The sequence below is a fragment of the Odocoileus virginianus genome, chromosome 4 (assembly GCF_023699985.2).
Source record: "Odocoileus virginianus isolate 20LAN1187 ecotype Illinois chromosome 4, Ovbor_1.2, whole genome shotgun sequence".
Lineage (NCBI taxonomy): Eukaryota > Metazoa > Chordata > Mammalia > Artiodactyla > Cervidae > Odocoileus > Odocoileus virginianus.
In genome coordinates this window covers 87157888-87177084 of record NC_069677.1, presented here as the reverse complement: position 1 = coordinate 87177084, position 19197 = coordinate 87157888, and the positions used below count along the sequence as shown (strand labels likewise).

Sequence of the window (19197 nt, the reverse complement as noted above, 5' to 3'; positions counted from 1 at the left end):
CCATATGAGTGTGTACCTGTGTGCATGTGAACACATGACTTCCTGTGACCTCGCAGGTAAGCACTGCCTGCTGTGGGCCCGAACGCTCACCTTGCTCCCTGGGACCCTGCAGGAGAGCACATGCATATAGTAGCACCCTAGACGTCTGTGACGAGAAACACACCTCCTTAGTTGTGGTGCTGTTACCGAGTCCAAGCTTGAACTGCTCAACAGGCCAGTAAATCGAGAGACGAGTTGTCTTTATTTGGAAAGCCAGCAAACCAAGAAGATGGTGGACTAGTGTCCCAAAGAGCCATCTTACCTGAGTTAGAATTCAGGCTTCTTTTTCACTAAAAGGGGAGTGTGAAAAAAAATAAAATAAAATAAAAGGGGAGGGTGTATGGTTGTCATTGCTCAGTTGCTCAGTCATGTCTGACTCCTTGGGACTCCATGGACTGCAGCACGCCAGGCTTCCCTGTCTTACACCATCCCCTGGAGTTTGCTCAAACTCACGTCCATTGAGTCAGTGATGCCATCCAACCATCTCCTCCTCTGTCACCCCTTTCTCCTCCTACCTTCAATCCTTCCCAGAAATAGGGTCTTTTCCAATGAATCGGATCTTTGCATCAGGTGACCAAAGTATCGGGGCTTCAGCTTCAGCATCTGTGCTTCCAGTGAATATTCAGGACTGATTTCCTTTAGGATGGACTAATTGGATCTCTTCGGAGTCCAAGCGACTCTCAAGAGTCTTCTCCAGCATCACAGTTCAAAAGCATCAAACTTCTCAGAGGGGGAATCCTTTCTTCTGGCAGCTGTCCACATAGTTCAGGTCATGACCTTCCTGTAAACTCCAGCAAGACAAATGTTATTCTCTGTTCTGCAACTTTTTATCTCTGTACGAATAGGACAGTGTTGTACCTTCAAAGGTCAGAACTTTGAAAACGGGCTCTCCTGTATATTTCAGGTATAGGCAACATTCGTAAGTTGCAGCAAAAGCGACAGAGTGCAAAGGTTAAAGGAAGCAGATAAAATATGGAGTCAGATCTGTTTCTCCCTGTTACAACAGCCTATGCAGGTCGCAGTCTCAACGCTACACACAGCAGTACTGCCCAGCTCCCTGAGTCCCCTGGTCAGTGGGAAGCCCGCACACGCTCACGCACACGCGCACACACACACTAACGCTTCTGCTCTCCTGTCTGCAGGGATGACGTGCCAAGCTCGAAGCTCCTACATCACCAGTGAGATCCTCTGGGGGTACCGATTCACACCCGTCCTGACGCTGGAGGACGGGTTCTATGAAGTCGACTACAACAGCTTCCATGAGACCTATGAGACCAGCACCCCATCTCTCAGTGCCAAAGAGCTGGCCGAGCTGGCCAGCAGGGCCGAGCTGCCCCTGAGCTGGTCTGTCTCCAGCAAACTCAACCAACACGCGGAACTGGAGACTGAGGAGGAGGACAAGAGCCCTGAGGAGCAGACAGAGAGGAATGGTGACGTGGCAAACCTAGAGAATGAATCCAAAGTTTAGTCCCCGGGCCCGGGACCACCCCTTCTCCTCTCCAACCCCCAACCCCACCCCCTGCAGCCCTCCCTTGTCTCTCATTCTCTTTCTTTTCTGTCTCTTACTCTGTTCTTTCCTTATATTTAAGTTTGGCATTACCAGGAAACAAATCTTCAAGGTGTAAAATATCCACCTGCCCTCTCAGTTAATCCAGATTGACAAGGTAGCTTGCAGATTGGGTTAAGGTGTCATATGCCCTCATTTGTGGTCCCAGCCTGGTCTCCTCCCGGGATGGGGCACATCTGACCAGAGATTTACGCTACTCCCCCCGCATGTGTTGTAAAATAGCAGATCACTCAAAAGAGCGCATCGAAGAGTTTTCCTGGGATATGACGAGGAAGGTCCCTGGTGCCTATTCATTCACGCAGTGAGACATGGAGTCGAGCCCTCCGTTTTACACATCTCAATAAATTTCATCCACAGGGCGAGGTGCTTGCCCTCTGTGGGCGTTGCGGTTATAGGACCCAGGTGAGGTGAAGACAAAACACTGTACATATATATGCCTTATGTAATTATTTTCTTTTGCAGTTAGTAATAAAACCCAGCATGTACAAAAGTACTGTAGAACACAACTTCTAAATACTGTACATAGATGTAAAATCAATGTAGGTTTAGATACATAACTTTAGAAATAAGATTTAAAAAAAAAAAAAAGATCCCCAAAGTACAGTGGGCATTTCTGTTCTGATGTCTCTGTTTTCTGGATTTCTTTGATCCCACTGACCGCTGGCCCTTCAGTGCATGGCCTTTGTTCTGTGTCCCAGACTGGCATCCGTTTGGGTACCTCACTGTTCCCTTTCGTTGACTCTAATAAGCCATAGGTCTGGGGGAAGTTTAGAGGTCCAGTAGATGGCAAAACCCACCACCAATATGCTGATATACTGTGAAATGTTTACAAAACTGAGGTCTCTTTTTTAAGACTACAAGGACCTCACTGACTAGCTTGGGGCAGAATTTCAGGAGGAGAACATGCTCTGGCATGCCACCAATGATGTGCATTTTTTTTTGTTTCTTGTATGTGTGTGGTTTTTTTTTTCTTTTTTTTTTTTTTAGCAGGGGTGAGGTGGAGGGGTAGGGGTGACTACTCTGCAAAGCTTATGAGATCTTAGTTCCCTGACCAGGGATTGTACCTGGGGCTCTGGCGGGGGAAGGAGTGCCAAGTCCTAACCATGGGACCACCAGGGAATTCCCATCAATGATGTGTTGATGCTTTTCCAGTGAGTTTCACCCTTTGTAGAACCACAGTTTGAGAACCTTTTCTTCTACAAAACCATTTCTCCAACTGTTTCCACTCTACAATCACAGTTTAAAGATGAGACATGGTAAGTTCATAAAAGATGGTTTGGGTCTAAAGTCATGAAATTCACGATGGCTTGTAGTGGGCAAAGTATACTATAATCACTGCTCACACCTTGACTCCATCTGACACTCTTCCTGTATCTAGGGGCTTAGCCATCAGAATTCCTTGCCTTGGTATTTATTATTATTATTACTATGAAATTACCAGAGCTCAATATTCAATGATTAGATCAACAATCTTGGTGATCATCTAATAAAGACCTGCTCTAGAGTATGCCACAGGTTAGAAACTATAAATTCAAAGTGTCTCCCAGTCAAAGAAAATGACCAAAAAATGACAATCTTAATTCATTTTAATCTGCAAAGGTAAATGAAAAAAGAAAGAAAGAAGAGAGGAGAGAAGGAGGGAAGGAAGGAACAATATTTTGTGCTGAAAATCTAATTTTCAAAAATGAAAAAAAATTTCAAGCGAGAAAATAAGAGAAAGAAGAGAATCTTAGACAAAACCTCAAGGGCAGGTGGAGATTTTCCACTGAAACAGATCTTTCACCTTAATTTTGCGTTTATAAACTGTGTGTTCCCTAACACAACCATCCATCACAGATATTCATTGACTGGATCCAAGTTCATTTTCAGCTCCTGTGGTTGTGCTCAGTTTGAGGCTTTGCACCGTGGAGGTCGCAGAGCTCAAACTAGCTGCCACTCCCTGTTGCCCTTGCCTTCCCCGACCAGATATCACAGGCCTTCACTGTAGTTTGGGGGCCTCGTGTACTAAAAAGCATGTCCCAGAGATAAAGCAACTCCTAAATTTGACATGGCGGGGGAGGGGGTGTCTCTCTTCTCCCACTTCTGACACCTTGTATTAAGACAGTTGCATCTTGGCACTGATGGTGTGGAAAACAAAACTGTTGGCCGTAGCTCTCGCCTCTTTGCCAACATTTCACTTTTTGCATTGAATATGTGTTGAGTTGTTTTTTCATTCCACACACTCCAAAAAGGAGGTTGCAGTTGAGGAGGAGGGAGCCCCGTGTGTTTCTTGCCAGGCTGTAGGGAAGCGCTGCGGCCTTGCCTCCCTGTAGCCTTGGAAAGGGCGCTCTTGCGTGGGGACGCTAACCCTGCAGCATCACCAGGGTTGCAGGGAAAGGCGCATGGTAGCACAAAGTAAGACCAGCTGGGGCTGCAAAAGTCTGCTAATGTAGCTCCTGGAGTCTCAATGGGCCTTTGCAAATGCTTTACTAAGGCTTGAAGGATGAAACACAGACTGTTGTCCGGTTGGAAGAGCAGGTGGGGCCCCTTGAGCACAACTGAACAAAGAGCCCTACCAACTCTTTGGGCAGACACGAGTGTCAGTTCTGTATCTGTGATGGGACACCGAGTGTGAGGTCTTTCCCCTTTTCTCACTGTCTTTGGTGTCAGCGTGGCTGGAGACAGAACACGAACCAAATCTCGTTTTTGTAATGTGAGCCTCTGAATCTTTAAATGATGATGCTCCAGAAGAACCTTTTATTAGAATGTCCTTATCAAACATGTCTATTTTTCTACAATTATTGCTAACACAGTTTAACAGTGTATTTTGTGTCAACTGTTAAAATTTGAAAGAACTGAAAGAAGCTCATTAAGACTGAATTTCCTAAGTAGCAAGTATTGAAAGGTGTTTTTCATCGACAGTTCAGCAAAGATGACTGTACAGTTTCCACCCATTCTCTTCCACCATATCCAGTCTCCGATCACTCAGTCCCTTGTTTATTTCCACAGAAAATCCAGCGTTATTGAAATAAGTAAGCCTATTTTAATACTTCAAAATTCATAATGACTGAGGATCACTCTCAACTTGATATTTTGATCTGTCCGGTGGCATATTTGAGTCCCTTTCCCATAAAAGCATGACCGTATCATTAGCCAGATGGGAACTTTAGGCTAAAGGTTACAACTTGCCACAGCTGACCCCAATCTGGAGAAAAGACGGACTCAGCTGGAAGCACGACCTCCCCAGGGGCTGCTGAGACCCTCAGATTCTTGTTGCCACCCACCCCAAGATGCTTTCTGACTAGAAGATCACCTGTTCATGTCAGTTTATGTAACTAATAAACTTGTTTATGTTTCTGGATGTCCCATGGGCAAACTATACTCTTTTGGATTAACACCCTTGTGATCCCTGTAAGGTCAGGTCATCGCTTTTCAATTTCTTCAAAACATGGCTTTCTGGCCTGGTTTGGTCCAATACATAGACACTCTAGGTTCGTGGGAAGGAAATCTCTCTTTCCCCACCCCTTCTTCCATCCGACCCTCGCTTTTGCTGTTTCCCTCTTTCTCCAGTTCTAGTTCCATCGATTTAGTTTAGTATCTTATGTTCCTGAATATTATTAATTCTAGCCGCTGTTTCTAAAAAGCTCAGCCTGTTTCTAAAGCACAATTTTCTCTTGCCGGTTTAACAAAACGAAGGCTCTGAAATGTCTGTTTTTCATGATACTCTATAATTTTTAAATTACTTATGACTTTATTTAAAAGCCTAAGTTTTTAAGTTTCCAAGGAACATTCCTGTTTTTCTCTCCCTACGTTTTCTTACTTTTCCACCCCTTTGCTTTTGTATTTAGGCTGAAGTCAGTATCTTTGGGATATTCAGAAAGTGTTTATGAAGGTGGGCGCTAGTGGACAAAACTCCATTAGGAAACTATTTGAACTCACCGAAAGAATGTGAAGTTATTTGATTTTGATTAGCTAAGTGATTCAAGATAAAAATAAATAAATAAAGTATAGTCATTTCCAAAAGAGCTTGCCAAACTAGTCTGGCTAGTTTTCAGCCTTGCCATGACTTGGGCGATACTCTATGTGATTCAAGGGAGTCCTAAGGGTAGTTGAAATTTAAATGTCTTACACAGATGGTGAACTTTGTCTTCTATCATTTCTTTTCAGTGGATGGCTATAAAGTAAAAAAAATATAGGTGACAGATACCTAATAAAAGTTTCATTGATATTGCATTACAATAGAGTCAACTAATAATATCTTGTTTCTAGATTTTATGGCCGACCTGTATTTATGCAAATGTCATCCTTTAACTCAAAATTGAGTAAAACGCACCTCCGCCAAGTATTTCTGTCCTTAACGTCATAGCTTCTGGATGCAGTGTCATCTAGAAGTCAAAACTTGGTCAGGCTACTATTTGATTTTGACAAAATACAATATGAACAATAACAGCGAAACAGTAGTACGCCCTATATTGTGTGGTGTTTTGGAGCATTCAGAGCACTTTCATGAATTATCTCATTTAATTCTAATCTACCATGAGAGGTTGAATATTATAATTTACACTTTACAGATGGAAAACTAGGGTTTGGGCAAGCTGAGTAACATCCTCAAGGCCACAAGTCCAGTTAATTACAGATCCTGGTCTCAAATCCATGTGCAAAATAAAACAGAGAGAAGGATATTTAGTGACATGTAAAAATGACATCAAATTCAAATTCCTGAGTCCATAAATAAAGTTTTATAGGAACACAGGCACACCCATTTGCTTGTGTGTTGCTGTGACCACTTTCACAATACACAGCAGAGTTGAGTTAATCAGCTAGAGGTCCCATAGCCAGAAGACCAAAGTATCTACTATCCGACCCTTTACAGGAGAAGTTTGCCAACCCCAGCACTGTACTACTAAATACTATTAGTATCATTAAATACTATTGCATATTGTACTGTACTATTAAAAGATTCCTGGACAACTTAGAATAATGATGATCTTTTACAGTATAAATCTATTTCCAGTATTGTGCATAGGTTTATTTGAGGAAAAATAACTTATTTTTTAGTAAGAGAGACAACTGCTCCACAGTTGTATGTTTCTTTGAGCTGAATCTCAAAGGAAAACTGTTTCCTTATTATAACAATTTCCCCAAGGGTGGTAAATAGAGTAAATAGCGAGGCAAGATTTAGTAGCAACTTCAGAAAGAGATATGGTAAAACTACTATATTAAAAATTAAAAATAATGAATGATTTTTTTTAAATTGGAATTCCCAGCTATTCCTTCACTGAGCTATTGCTTCGCCGACATGCACAGGAATTTAAATATGGAGGCGGTTGGGTCCCAAGTCTCTGGGCGTGGGGTGGCCTGGACTTGCACTGTTTGCCACAGGTCCAAACAAATTCCCTTCCTGCCTGCCTTCCCTCTCATGCCTTCTTGGAACAGAGCTAACGAGACTATTGAGCTGTCTCTCCATCTTTCCTTGCCAGGCTCTTCTAGCCCACAGTTGACCAATGATAAGAAGCCTAAGCCACCACTTCTGTTTAGTTGTACATGTTCTGGCTTCCTCTGGCTACTCAGCTAAAAGGTTAACATGCAAATAAAGACAAACAGGTCCTTTGAAAAAGTGCTCAGGAAGAAACAGAGGCATAGTAAAAGAATTGGTGCGCTGTTTGCTGCTTTCTGAATCTGAAGTATAAGATAAACATTGGTAACTACAGAAATATTGGATCGAAGAAATTCAGACATTGGGGTTTTGAGATAAATCAATATTAAATTACACTCTTTAGTATCACCAGACTGAACTCACTTGTTTTCTAAGGAAGCATTTCCAAAGCCAGACGTAGGTCAGCCAGATTTTTCACCCATTTAGTTCTACTGAAAAATACATCAAGTTCTCTTACGAGTGCTTTCCTGGAACTTAGGTGGGAAAGAAAAATTTTTGTAATAAATTATTGTGATATTGTATTGCTGACAGATAAATGATGGAAACTGAGATGGATTTGGTCCTGTGTTTGAAACTAGGTGAAGGTATCTGCAATCATGCAAGAAGCTTGCAATCTTGCAGCTGCATGGAATGGCATAATAACTAAGGGGAAGGAAAAATATCTCAACATTCAGCACCATAAAACTTAAGTAAATGTTAAAAGGAGTCAAACTTTTACTTGGCCCCATTACCTTGGTGAAAGAAAGCTTCAGGCAGCCACCTAATTCAAACAGAAGAGCGATGGGGGAAAGGTGACAAAATAACACTCACAAGAATAACTCATTGAAATAGCAACATGACCAAGTAACTGAGATTTATCACCAATGAAAATGGTATTTAAAAGTTATTCTTAGACACCACACCCATAGACATACATTTAATGTGCTCTGTGGTCAGTTAAACAATTGTGACCACATAGGCAACAAAGCTTGATTTCAGAGAACAAAATGTTTCTGCTCACAAAGCGTAATCGACCATTTCAAGATTAAGGTTACGCACCCCCTCTATTAACACCGATCGTGAATGCTATGATATCAACCAGCCAATCTTTATAAGAATATGAAGGGCTGTTTCTCTCAGGCAGCGTAAATACCTGCTACCAACAGGCCCTAGTAAAATAAGCACCCAATGCATCATCATATCTAAAGTTCTAATTGAAATCATAAAATATCCATCCAAAGGAACAAGACGTCCCAGGAGCCTAAGATGGAACCTTGCGTTACTAAAGTGAAGTAAAGTCGCTCAGTCGTGTCCGACTCTTTGCGACCCCGTGGACTGTAGCCTACCAGGCTCCTCCATCCATGGGATTCTCCAGGCAAGAATACTGGAGTGGGTTGCCATTTCCCCAGTCCAAACTGAATGCCTCATGAAGTACATCAATGCTGGGTCTATCTTGGCTAAACACAGCTAGCAGAACTGAATCAGCTGCAGTGCAGAGAGCTGGATTCCCAACAGCTGTGAGATTGGAACCTCTGGGTCTTTAACCAGCCTGCTTAGAGAAGGAGAAGGAATGCTGTTCACAGATTCCATCATAGCAAGTACCCTTCCGGCATCATCTCTCAGCCTGGCTGACTTGGGGGATGCACATGAGCCACGCCTTCCCTTGCCCCTTGGCTCAGCCTTGGGTGGTGCAGAAGCCTTGGTCATATCCACCACCTCTGGGTGAGTCCTTCCCTCCAGCCCTGGTTTCTCCCCATCTAACTGATGACAACTCCCCCAGAAGCGTCCGCTGGGAACACTGCATCTTTTGAGCTTGACTGGGCCAGCACTCTTGACCCCACAGAGCACCCACGTGGCTCAGAGATGATAACCCTCCCTAGAAGAACTGAAATAAGACCTTTTGAGTCCCCTGTGCACAGGGGTGCCCCTAACATATGTAACTCAAAATTAAGCAGTACTAACACATAAATAAGAAAGTGTAAAGTCCCAGAGAGTTCACATTTCCTGTGGTGATCACCTCACTGCTTTATTTTCCTTTTTACCTAATTCTTCAGCCTCTAGAAATTGTCACGTTTTGGTATCCCAGTGTCCTGAGTACATACTTGATTGGCTCATCCAGCAGTTTCACCCATCTCCCAAGATGATCTGACTTTGTCCCCTCTTTTTAAGTGAGGAGTCTTGATGTGTTCAAATCCACCCCACAACCAAAAAAAAAAAAAAGCAAGCCAGGTCAAAAAGTTTTGCATCTCTTTCCCTTCCCCTGGAAGAGTCACCAAATGTGACAGCAAAGTCAAGGATCTTCTTTTTACTTGCAAGGAACACCTCTGGATTGCCACACTTGGAGACCCAACTTAAGCTGTCCCCAGGTGCCCACAGAGCTTTCACATCACTGCAGATGGTTGTCCAAGCACTCTACCCAGCTCCTTTTTCTGAATTTCCTTCCTCAGCAACTTCCAAAAGCCAACTTTCCTGGCACCTTCCTCTGAGTGTTCATTCCATTCTTGAGCAGCAACTGAGAACCTACTGTGTGCGTGCTAAGTCTCCTCAGTCGTGTCCGACTCTTTGTGACCCCATGGACTGTAGCCCACCAGGCTCCTCTGTCCATGGGATTCTCCAGGCAAGAATACTGGAGTGGGTTGCCATGCCCTCCTCCAGGGGGTCTTCCCGACCCAGGGATTGAACCCAAGTCTCTTACTTACATCTCCTGCTTTGGCAGGAGTTCTTTACCACTAGTGCCACGTGGGAAGCCCATTTCTGGGGTGAATCCTATCTCTTACTTCATTGTCTACCACCAGTTTTAATTGAACATGTAATATATTCATGGTCGGATTACCTGAGACCAAAACGTAGAATATTTTGCTCCTACCCCACAGATGTGAGACACTGAGGGCCCATGTGTGATGGTTGGGCATTTTGACATCAGCCCATAACTGAACGGAACATCAGTGAAGTCTTGTGCCAAAGAGAAAGCTGGACTTTTCCAGGGCAATTTTCTTGTCCTTGTGACTAGGCTAGCCAGCTTGCCAAATATCGTTACAAATACCTTTATTCAGCCCGATGAGTCTTCATCTAAAATGAGAGCCTCGCAGGGACAACGGTGAACTCACACACATGCAGGTTTCTGAAATGGTGACCCAGATACCTGCCTGTGAAAAGTGGTCTTTCCTCTGCCACCATCTGCACAGACTGTGCCCTGGGGAAAAACCTAGCCCCTACGTGGTGCCTGGTTACCTGGATCATTCACGGCTGCTGCCATGGCAACCACAGCCTACCAGCATGGCCCACTCTACGGAGTCTTTGATGAGAAGTGGCAGAGGCCCCAGAGAGCTGAGGCTCCCCAGGAGTGTTCCACCTGTAGACAGCCTTGGGGAAACCGAGGATACAAGGGGCAGTGCCCAGGCAAATGGGTATTTATTCAGCATGCCACGTGTGAGGTATTCCTATCTCACATTCCTAGGATGGCACACACTTAGGAGGCCAAACAGCTCCTTAAAAACCTGTTCTTCAAGCCATCATCCCTATGCACACACCCTCGCATTCAAATCACATTTGCCTTTAAAAAGATTCCAAAACCAAAACTAAATTCACATTTTCTGATATATGTCCAAAGAGCCACCATCTCATTAATCTCTACATAAAAGATAAAGTTTGGTCCAAAACAAATAGTCAAATAGTGCTTCAATAATAAACTCAAGGACACACAAATGAGACTTTTAAATTTTACTTATAAATTTTTTTAGAAAACCTAATCTCCAATTGGAAGTGTTCGTTTTTGCCTCCAGGATGCAAAGTTCTCTCAACATTGTTTCTCCTTGAACTTGCCATTTTCCATGTGGCTTTGAACCTGAGAAAAACTCCTTTCAGTTCAGTTCAGTCGCTCAGTTGTGCCTGAAACTTTACCACCCCATGGACCACAGCATGCCAGTCCTCCCTGTCCATCACGAGCTCCTGGAGTTTACCCAAACTCAAGTCCATTGAGTTGGTGATGCCATCCAACCATCTCATCCTCTGTCATCCCCTTCTCCTCCCGCCTTCGATCTTCCCCAGCATCAGGGTCTTTCCCAATGAGTCAGCTCTTTGCATCAGGTGGCCTAAGTGTCGGAGTTTCAGCTTCAGCATCAGCCCTTCCAATGAATATTCAGGACTGTTCTCCTTTAGGAGGTACTGGTTGGATCTCCTTGCAGTCCAAAAGACTCTCAAGAGTCTTCTCCAGAACTCCTCTATGTTGGCATGAAAGGTGAAGTGGAATTTAGCTCTGAAGATTTCAGAGTTCGGTTCAGTCAGGCTCGGTGAATCCGACTGGAATAAACTATGCTAACCAGAAACATCTCTGTAGCAATCTCACTGGACACCGACCTCAGGGAAACTCTGGAGGCGGTGATGCTCAGGATGAGGACTTGCTTTCAGAGGGAGGGTCTTAATGTGCAAACCTCTAAGTCACGCCCGTGTCTACCAGTCAGACAGACCAGATCCCAGAGTCTGTACTTCACTTGGTCACCTGGCCACATTCAAATGGGATGCTAGCGGAAAAGTGAGAATTTATCACAACCTGAGCAGTTTGACTTCCATCTTACTTTCTAACACAATAACAACAGGCACCAGCAAGATATGTGGCCTCTTCTCCTGGGGTTCCTCTCTGTTTGTATCTTCATGTGATTTTTTTTTTCCTTTTCTAGAAGAAAAAAAGACTGTGCTAAACATTACACAATGCAGTGGGAGTTTTCAGTCTTTCATAACTAACACATCAGTTGACAAATGCAACAATCCCTTCCCTGCATACATATATACATTTGCACAAATATACATGCATTTAAACACACACACACACACACATACACACATCCTTCCCAATCAGTTATGAGCTGGTCCACGTAAGTGAATTTCCAGAAATGCAAAGCCATCAGAATAACAACCACTTCTCCCCTGCCCCTCCCACCGCCACTGTGGTATTCTTTCTAAATATACAATACATTGCCCTGAACTCACAGGCAGTGGGTCAGGAAGCAGCCTTTTATTTAACTAGTACAGAGGAAACCTGGATTCAGTCCGAGGAAGAGTAGGATTCTGGCCCTGGTTCCATCCCTAGAAAGGCCAGATGGTCTTGACTAAATCAATGAACTGCTCTGAAACTGTTTTCTCATCTTTTTTTCAAATCAATAAACTTTATTGTCTTACTTAGAGTAGCTTTAGGTCCACAGCAAAACTGAGTGAAAAAATAGAGACTTCCCATATATCCCCGTCCCCACAGTGTACAACCTCCCCCATCATCAACATCTCCCAGCAAAGTGGTTACATTTGTTACAATTGATGAGCCTATACTGATTTATCATCATGACAAAAGTCCAGTAGTTTACATTAAGGCTCACTCTTGGCGTTGTACACTCTTGGTGTTGAACACTCTGAATTTTCAGAAATTTGTAGCATATAATGAACTGTATCCACCATGGTAGCATCTTACAGAATAGTTCCACTGCCCTAAAAACCTTCTGTGCTCTGCCTTTTAATCTCTCCTTCCTTCTAAACCTTTGGTAACCACTAGCCTTTTTACTGTCTCCTCAGTTTTGCCTTTTCCACAACGACATAGAGTTGGAATCATACAGTACATAGCCTTTACAGATTAGCTTCTTTCATTTAGCAATACACATTTAAGTTCCTCCACATCTTTCCATGGCTTGGTAGCTCATTTGTTTTTAGGGCTCAATAGTCCTACATTGTCCCGATATATTACAGTTTATTTACCTATTTACATCCCGAAAGACATCTTCATGGCTTTCAAGTTTTGCCAATGATGAATAAAGCTGCTATAAATATCTGTGTGCAGGTTTTTTATGTAGACATTTGGTTTTTTTTTTCCCCCATTTGGTTAAATACCAAGGAACATGAACACTGGATCATAAGATAAAGCTATGTTTAGTTTTGGAAGAAACTGCCAAGCTGTCTTCAAAAGTAGCTGGACCACTTTGCATTCCCACCAACCACAAACAATAAATCCTCTTGTTCCACGTTCTTGCCAGCATTTGGAGTTTTCAGTGTTTTGGATGTCGGCCACTTTAATAGGGATGCACTGATGTCTCACTGTTTCCATTTGCGTTTCCCTGATGATATATGATACGGAGCATCTTTTTGTATGCTTATTTGCCACTGTATTTCCTCTTTGATGAGGTGTCTGTTCAGGTAATTGCCCACTTTTTAAACATTTTTATTGGAATATGGTTGACTTACAATGTTGTGTTAGTTTCTGTCGTATGACAAAGTGAATCAGTCATACATGTACATATACCCACTCTGTTTTAGATCCTTCCCCATGTAGCACAGCTCTCCATGCTATCCAGTAGGTCCTCAGTAATCTATTTTGTGCATGTTGGTGGTGGTTTAGTCGCTCAGTCATATTTGACTCTCTGCGACCCCAAGCACTATAGTCTGCCAGGCTCCTTCGTCCATGGAATTTCCTAGGCAAGAATACTAGAGTGAGTTGCCATTTCCTTCTCCAGGGGATCTTCCTGACCCAGGAATCGAACCCAGGTCTCCTGTATTGCAAGCAGTCTCCTGACTGCGTGAGTGAGGAGAGCTGACTTTGCTGACTGAGCCACTGTTTTGAACACAGTCATGTGTATATGCCAATTTCAATCTCCCAGTTTATCCATTTCTCCCCCCTCCCTCGGTAACCATAAGATTGTTTTTTTGCTCTGTTTCTGTTTTGTAAATAAGTTCATCTGTACCATTCTTTTAGATTCCACAATCACAAGCATTATTATATGATATTTGTTTTTCTCTGGCTGACTTCAGTCAGGGTACCTGTTTCTAGGCTCATCCATGTTGCTGAAAATGGCATTATTTCATCCTTTTCAAAGCTGAGAAATTTTCCATTGTATATATGGACCACATCTTCTTTATCCATTCCTCTGTCAGTGGACGTTTAAGTGGCTTCCCTGTCTTAGCTGTTGTAAATAATGTTCTAACGAACACTGAGGTGAGTGTATCCTTTCAACTTACAGTTTTCTCTGGTTGTATGCCCAAGAGTAGGATCGCTGGATCATACGGCAACTCTATTTTTAGTTTCTTAAGGAACCTCCATACTGTTCTCCATAGGGGTGATATCAATTTACATTTCTACCAAGAGTGCGAAAAGGTTCCCTTTTCTCCACATCATCTCCAGCATTTACTGTTTGTAGATTTTTTGATGATGGCCATTCTGACCAGTATCGTGTTGATTTGCATGTCTCTGACAATTAGCGACGTTGAGCATTTTTACATGTGCTTTTTGACCATCTGCATGCCTTCTTTGGGGAAATGTCTATTTAGGTTTTCTGCTTATTTTTATTGAGTTGTTTGATTTTTTGTTATTGAGCCAGATGAGCCATTTGTATATTTTGGAGATTAATCCCTTGTCAATCGCTTCATTTGCAAATATTTTCTCCCATTCTGTGGGTTGTCTTTTCACTTTGCTATGGTTTCCTTTGGTATGCAAAAGCTTTTCAGTTTAATTAGGTCCCATTTGTTTATTTTTGTTTTTATTTCTATTGCTCTAGGAGGTGGATCAAAAGATCTTACTTGAGTTTATCTCAGAGTATTCTGCCTATGTTTTCCTCTAAGAGTTTTAAAGTATCCAGACTCACGTTTAGGTTTTTAATCCATTTTGTGTTTATTTTTGTGTATGGTGTTAGAGAGTGTCCTAATTTTATTCTTTTACATGTAGGTGTCTAGTTTTCCCAGCACCTCTTATTGAAGAAATTCTTTTTGCCCTTGTATATTCTTGCCTCTTTGTCATAGATTAGTAGACCATAAATGTGTGTGTTTTATCTCTTTGCCCATTTTTTAATCAGATTACTTTCTTATTGTTGAGTTTTAAGAACTCTTTGTATATTTTGAATAATAGTGCTTTATCAAATGAGTCTTTTGCAAATATTTTCTCCCAGTCTGTGATTTGTCTTCTTATTCTGTTGACAGTGTTTTTGCAGAGCAGAAATCTTTAATTTTAATGAAGACCAGCTTATCAATTTTTCCTTCATGAAATATGCCTCTGGTGTTGTATTTTAAAAGTCATTGCCATACCCAAGGTCATCTAACTTTTCTCATATGTTCTCTTGTAGAAGTTTTATAGTTTTGCATTTTATATCTAAATCTACGATCCATTTTGAGTTAATTTTGTGAAACATGTAAGGCCTGTGTTTAGATGCATTTTTTTTAATATGAATGTACAGTTTTATTCCAGCACCATTTATTGAAATAATGTCTCCGTGTCACTGTATTGCCTTTACTCCTTTGTCAAAGACGAGTTGACTGTATTTATGTGGGTCTATTTCTGGGCTCTCTAGTCTGTTTCACTGATTTATTTGTCTGTTCTTTCACCAGTACCACACTGTCTTAATTGCTGTAGCTTTATAATAAGCCTTGAGAGGGGGTAGTGTCTGTCCTCCAACTGTGTTTTTCTCCTTTAATATTAGTTTGGCTACTCTGGATCTTTTGTTTTTCTGTACAAACTTTTTTTTTTTTTTCTGTACAAACTTTAGAATCCGTCTGTCAATTTCCACAAGACAACTTGCTGGGATTTTGACTAGAATTGCGTTGAATCTATCGTTCACTTTAGGGAGAACTGACGTCTTGACAATATTGACTCTTCCTATTCATGAACATGCACTATCTCTCCATTTATTTAGTTCATCTTTATACCTTTCCTCAGAGTTTTGTAGTTTTCCTCATGCATATTTTGTTAGATTTAAACCTAAGTGTTTTATTTGGGAGAGTGTTCATGTAAACGATGGTGTGATTTTTATTTCAAATTCCACTTGTTCATTGCTGGCATATAGGTTTTTTATATTAACCCTGTATCCTGCAACCTTGCTATAATGGCTTATTAGTTGCAAAGTATTTTTTTGGTTGATTATTTCAGATTTTCTGCATAGAAAACTATGTCTTCTGAAAAGAGAAATTTATTTCTTCCTTCTCAATCACTCTAAGCTCTTCTTTCAAGCATCACACAAATTTTGATAAGTTGTAATTCCATTTTCATTTAGTCCAAAATATGTTTTAACTCTTTTGAGATTTCTATTTAACCTGTAAGTTATTTAGATTATGTTTTTGCATTTCCAAGTACGTTGAGATTTTCCACCTATCTTTCTGTTATTGATTTCTAGTTTAATTTTGTTGCGGTCTAAAACAGACATTGCATGATTTCTACTCTTTGTTAAGTTTGTTAAAGTGTGTGTAATGGCCCAGAATGTGGTTTATCTTGGTGAGTGTTTCAGTTAAGATAGAGGAGAAAATGTGTCTGCTCTTACTTTCATCTTTTTCAGCAAGCCTTTGAATCTCACACTTTCAGTTCTGTGACTCAGTTCTGGTGTACGTCACCATCAGATCTGGTGTACTCCATCCTTACACTAACTAAGCCCAAGATGATTTAGATTTAAGTCTTAGATGCTTTTAAGAGTTTCACTGATTCCTTTGCAGACGGCAGTGAAATTTCATTACCATCCATGTGCTTGTCACCAGCACACCCTCACCAACTACATTCTTCTCTCTTTTACTACCTGTAGCAAATAGACAAGCTGTAAGTGTGAGTTGGTTGCCTTCTAGACAAATGAGATATTACTAAATAAGCACTATACGCTCCTCTACAGTTTAAAAAAAAAATGCCCCAAGGAAATATAGTGTCTTTAATAGAAAATAAGTGCATGCCTACACCTTGCAGGTTCATCCATGAAGAGCTCGATCAGCCCCAGCAGGTTATTGACAACTTACTTTTAACCTGAATACAGCTCTACCTTCCCTGAAGCATGCATCCAGGACCCCAGGCTAGCCCAAAAAATAATAATAATAATTGATACTAAACAACACAAAACATAATTAAGGAGGCAAAAAGCTTAAACCATACTAACGTTTTCATTCAACTGCTTTATTTCAACCATATCACCCTCTTCCTCTCTTATTTGAAAGATAAATCATGACATTTGCCTTTTCTAATAAAATAGCACAATAATAAGGCCAAAAACATTACTATGGCCCTGTAAAACGTGAGGTGGTTCTGTGAGCCATTTCATAGGACAGAAAATTATTCTGCAAAGTTCAACAGATCAAAAGTCCTCAGCAGTGCCTAAACTTTAATAGTTTTTTTAATCTGAATCTGCGAAATTGAGAAGTCTAAATCTGGTTTGAGCGTTGCATGTCTGTAGACATCCATGTTTTTATGGACCCAGAAGTTCTCCTTCCTACCACCACGCAGAACTGTCAGGAACTGCTTACATAAAACAAAGCCCAGGCACTCCTGAGACCAAGTCATCAAGCTAGGGTGTCACTGGGGTGCACGCTGGTGTTCCAGGCACAGCATGTCTATTTCTATTCCTAGAAAATGCTGTTTTCTAAGAAGAGATTAAATGCTGTTCCCAGAAAGTCTTTAAAACTTGAGTTTTTGATAAATCTCACCTACAGAGAAATAAAATGTTTCGTTTTCAAGGTGCATGAAGTTCACCAATGCTGGGAGCAGGCATACACTTGTATTTCCATTCTCAGGGATGTAAGTCACCAACTAGACAAAGAAAAAACTCCACTCAAAATATACTGGAAGCAGATGCCCCGTGCTATCTACATGTGCTGGACTGAGTATTGGCCATGAATGGTTGCAGTGCAGGGGGTGATATCCTAGGCAAGTTACCCTGAAGATTCTAAGAAATGGTGACTTCCTCTGCCCTCAATAAGCCTACAACCAACCTCACGGCTACAAGCTCTCAACATATGTCAACACATGCTGAGGGCATGAGCCACATGGGAGCCCGGTGAGCAATAGGGACTCCCACTTTACAAATGAAAATATTAAGGCATAGAGGGAAATTAACATATTCTAGTTTTCAGAATAAGACAACCTAATATAGAGGGTATACCAGCTGTCCTGAAATTTAAAGACAGCAGGTTGGCTTCCATATATAAGCCCTTAGGAATGGTTTCCTGAGAAAGGAAGGGAAATTCGTCCTGACATTCCTCGAGACTAAAATGGGATTTGGAATAATATAGAGATCCAAGGGGGAGGGCTTTCCTTTCAGTTTGAGGAGACAGCACGAGAGAGGGTCCAAAGCTAGGCAAACACAAAAAGCAAGATTGGGAGATGGTAGCCAGGCCAGCCCAGATGCGGAGAGATAGCTTATTGTAAGATTTGATAAAATATGCATTTTGAAAACTGGTGCTACATTGTAGAAGACTTAGGATTCCAGGTTAAGGAACACAGACCACAGAAAGAATTGCACAGTAGCATTTATTAGGAAACCCACCATTGTGCATAAAAAGCTCTCAAGGCTTTAGGATTGAATTTTTTTTTTAAAGAATGACTTTTACTGGGGGAAAAAAAAAAGCAAAATGTCCTTGCCACACTGTCAAGCAAGTTGAAATGATTCAGTAAATCTGTGGAAAACAATAAATCGTTGGTAGAATTCCAATAGCATTTAGTAGTAATCTACATGTCCAACAAAATCATGAAACAGGGGTAATTACAAGAGAGATTTATAGATATTAAACAATACAATGCAAAAAATGAAGTTTTCCTTGAGCAAAACCAATGATCCTTTAGTGATAAACTGGAAAAAAAAAAAAAGAAAGAAAGAAAGAAAATGGATTTTTCCAAAATCCTACAAGTCTTCTGACTTTTCCTCCTGATAGCTAACTAGATCGGCTTCTGAAGTCAATATCGCCAACCTTTCCACCAGTTTTTGGAAAGGAAAGCCAGGTAGGGCGCAAGCACTGGTCTGGCTCCTGACCACCTTTCAGTCCTTTTGTAACCCAACTCCAAGTACGTCTGCCCACAACACCAAGGCGAAAGCATGCGACGCGCGAAAGCACAAGTTATGTATTAAGGAATCACTACAATGCCAAATTTTTTTAGAATTAAAAAAATATATATCTTTAAGAACTCGCTGTGTTAGGGTAACTGTTTACATATTGAGGTGTTCCTCCTTTTTTTTGACTGGAACAATAAAAACGAAATTTGATATGGTCTTGGTTTCTTCTTTATGTATATGTGTGTCCAAAAAAAGCCATGAATCGTTTTTGAAGCCCCATAACCTGTCACAGGATCACCCAGGAAGTCAGACCTCCTGCCCATATAGTTCAAGAAACATATCTTGGTTTCAGATTAACTCACCCTCTCTCTTTCTCTTTCTGTGTGTGTCTCTCCCTCTGTTCTCCCTCCTATCTCTCACCTGCCTCTCCCCTT

The 19197-nt window shown here is 41.5% G+C and overlaps 1 protein-coding gene across 2 annotated transcripts in view; it reads left to right on the top strand.

The window, feature by feature from the left end:
* Positions 1-18978, top strand: part of KCNJ6 (potassium inwardly rectifying channel subfamily J member 6) — a 330242-nt gene extending 311264 nt beyond the window's left edge. For both annotated transcript variants that reach the window (XM_070466983.1, XM_070466984.1), the window contains exon 4: positions 1182-18978. In XM_070466983.1, coding sequence (XP_070323084.1) covers positions 1182-1507 — 326 coding nt within the window. In that variant the 3' untranslated portion in view covers positions 1508-18978. The remainder of the gene's footprint in view (positions 1-1181) is intronic.
* Positions 18979-19197: the final 219 nt, after the last annotated feature.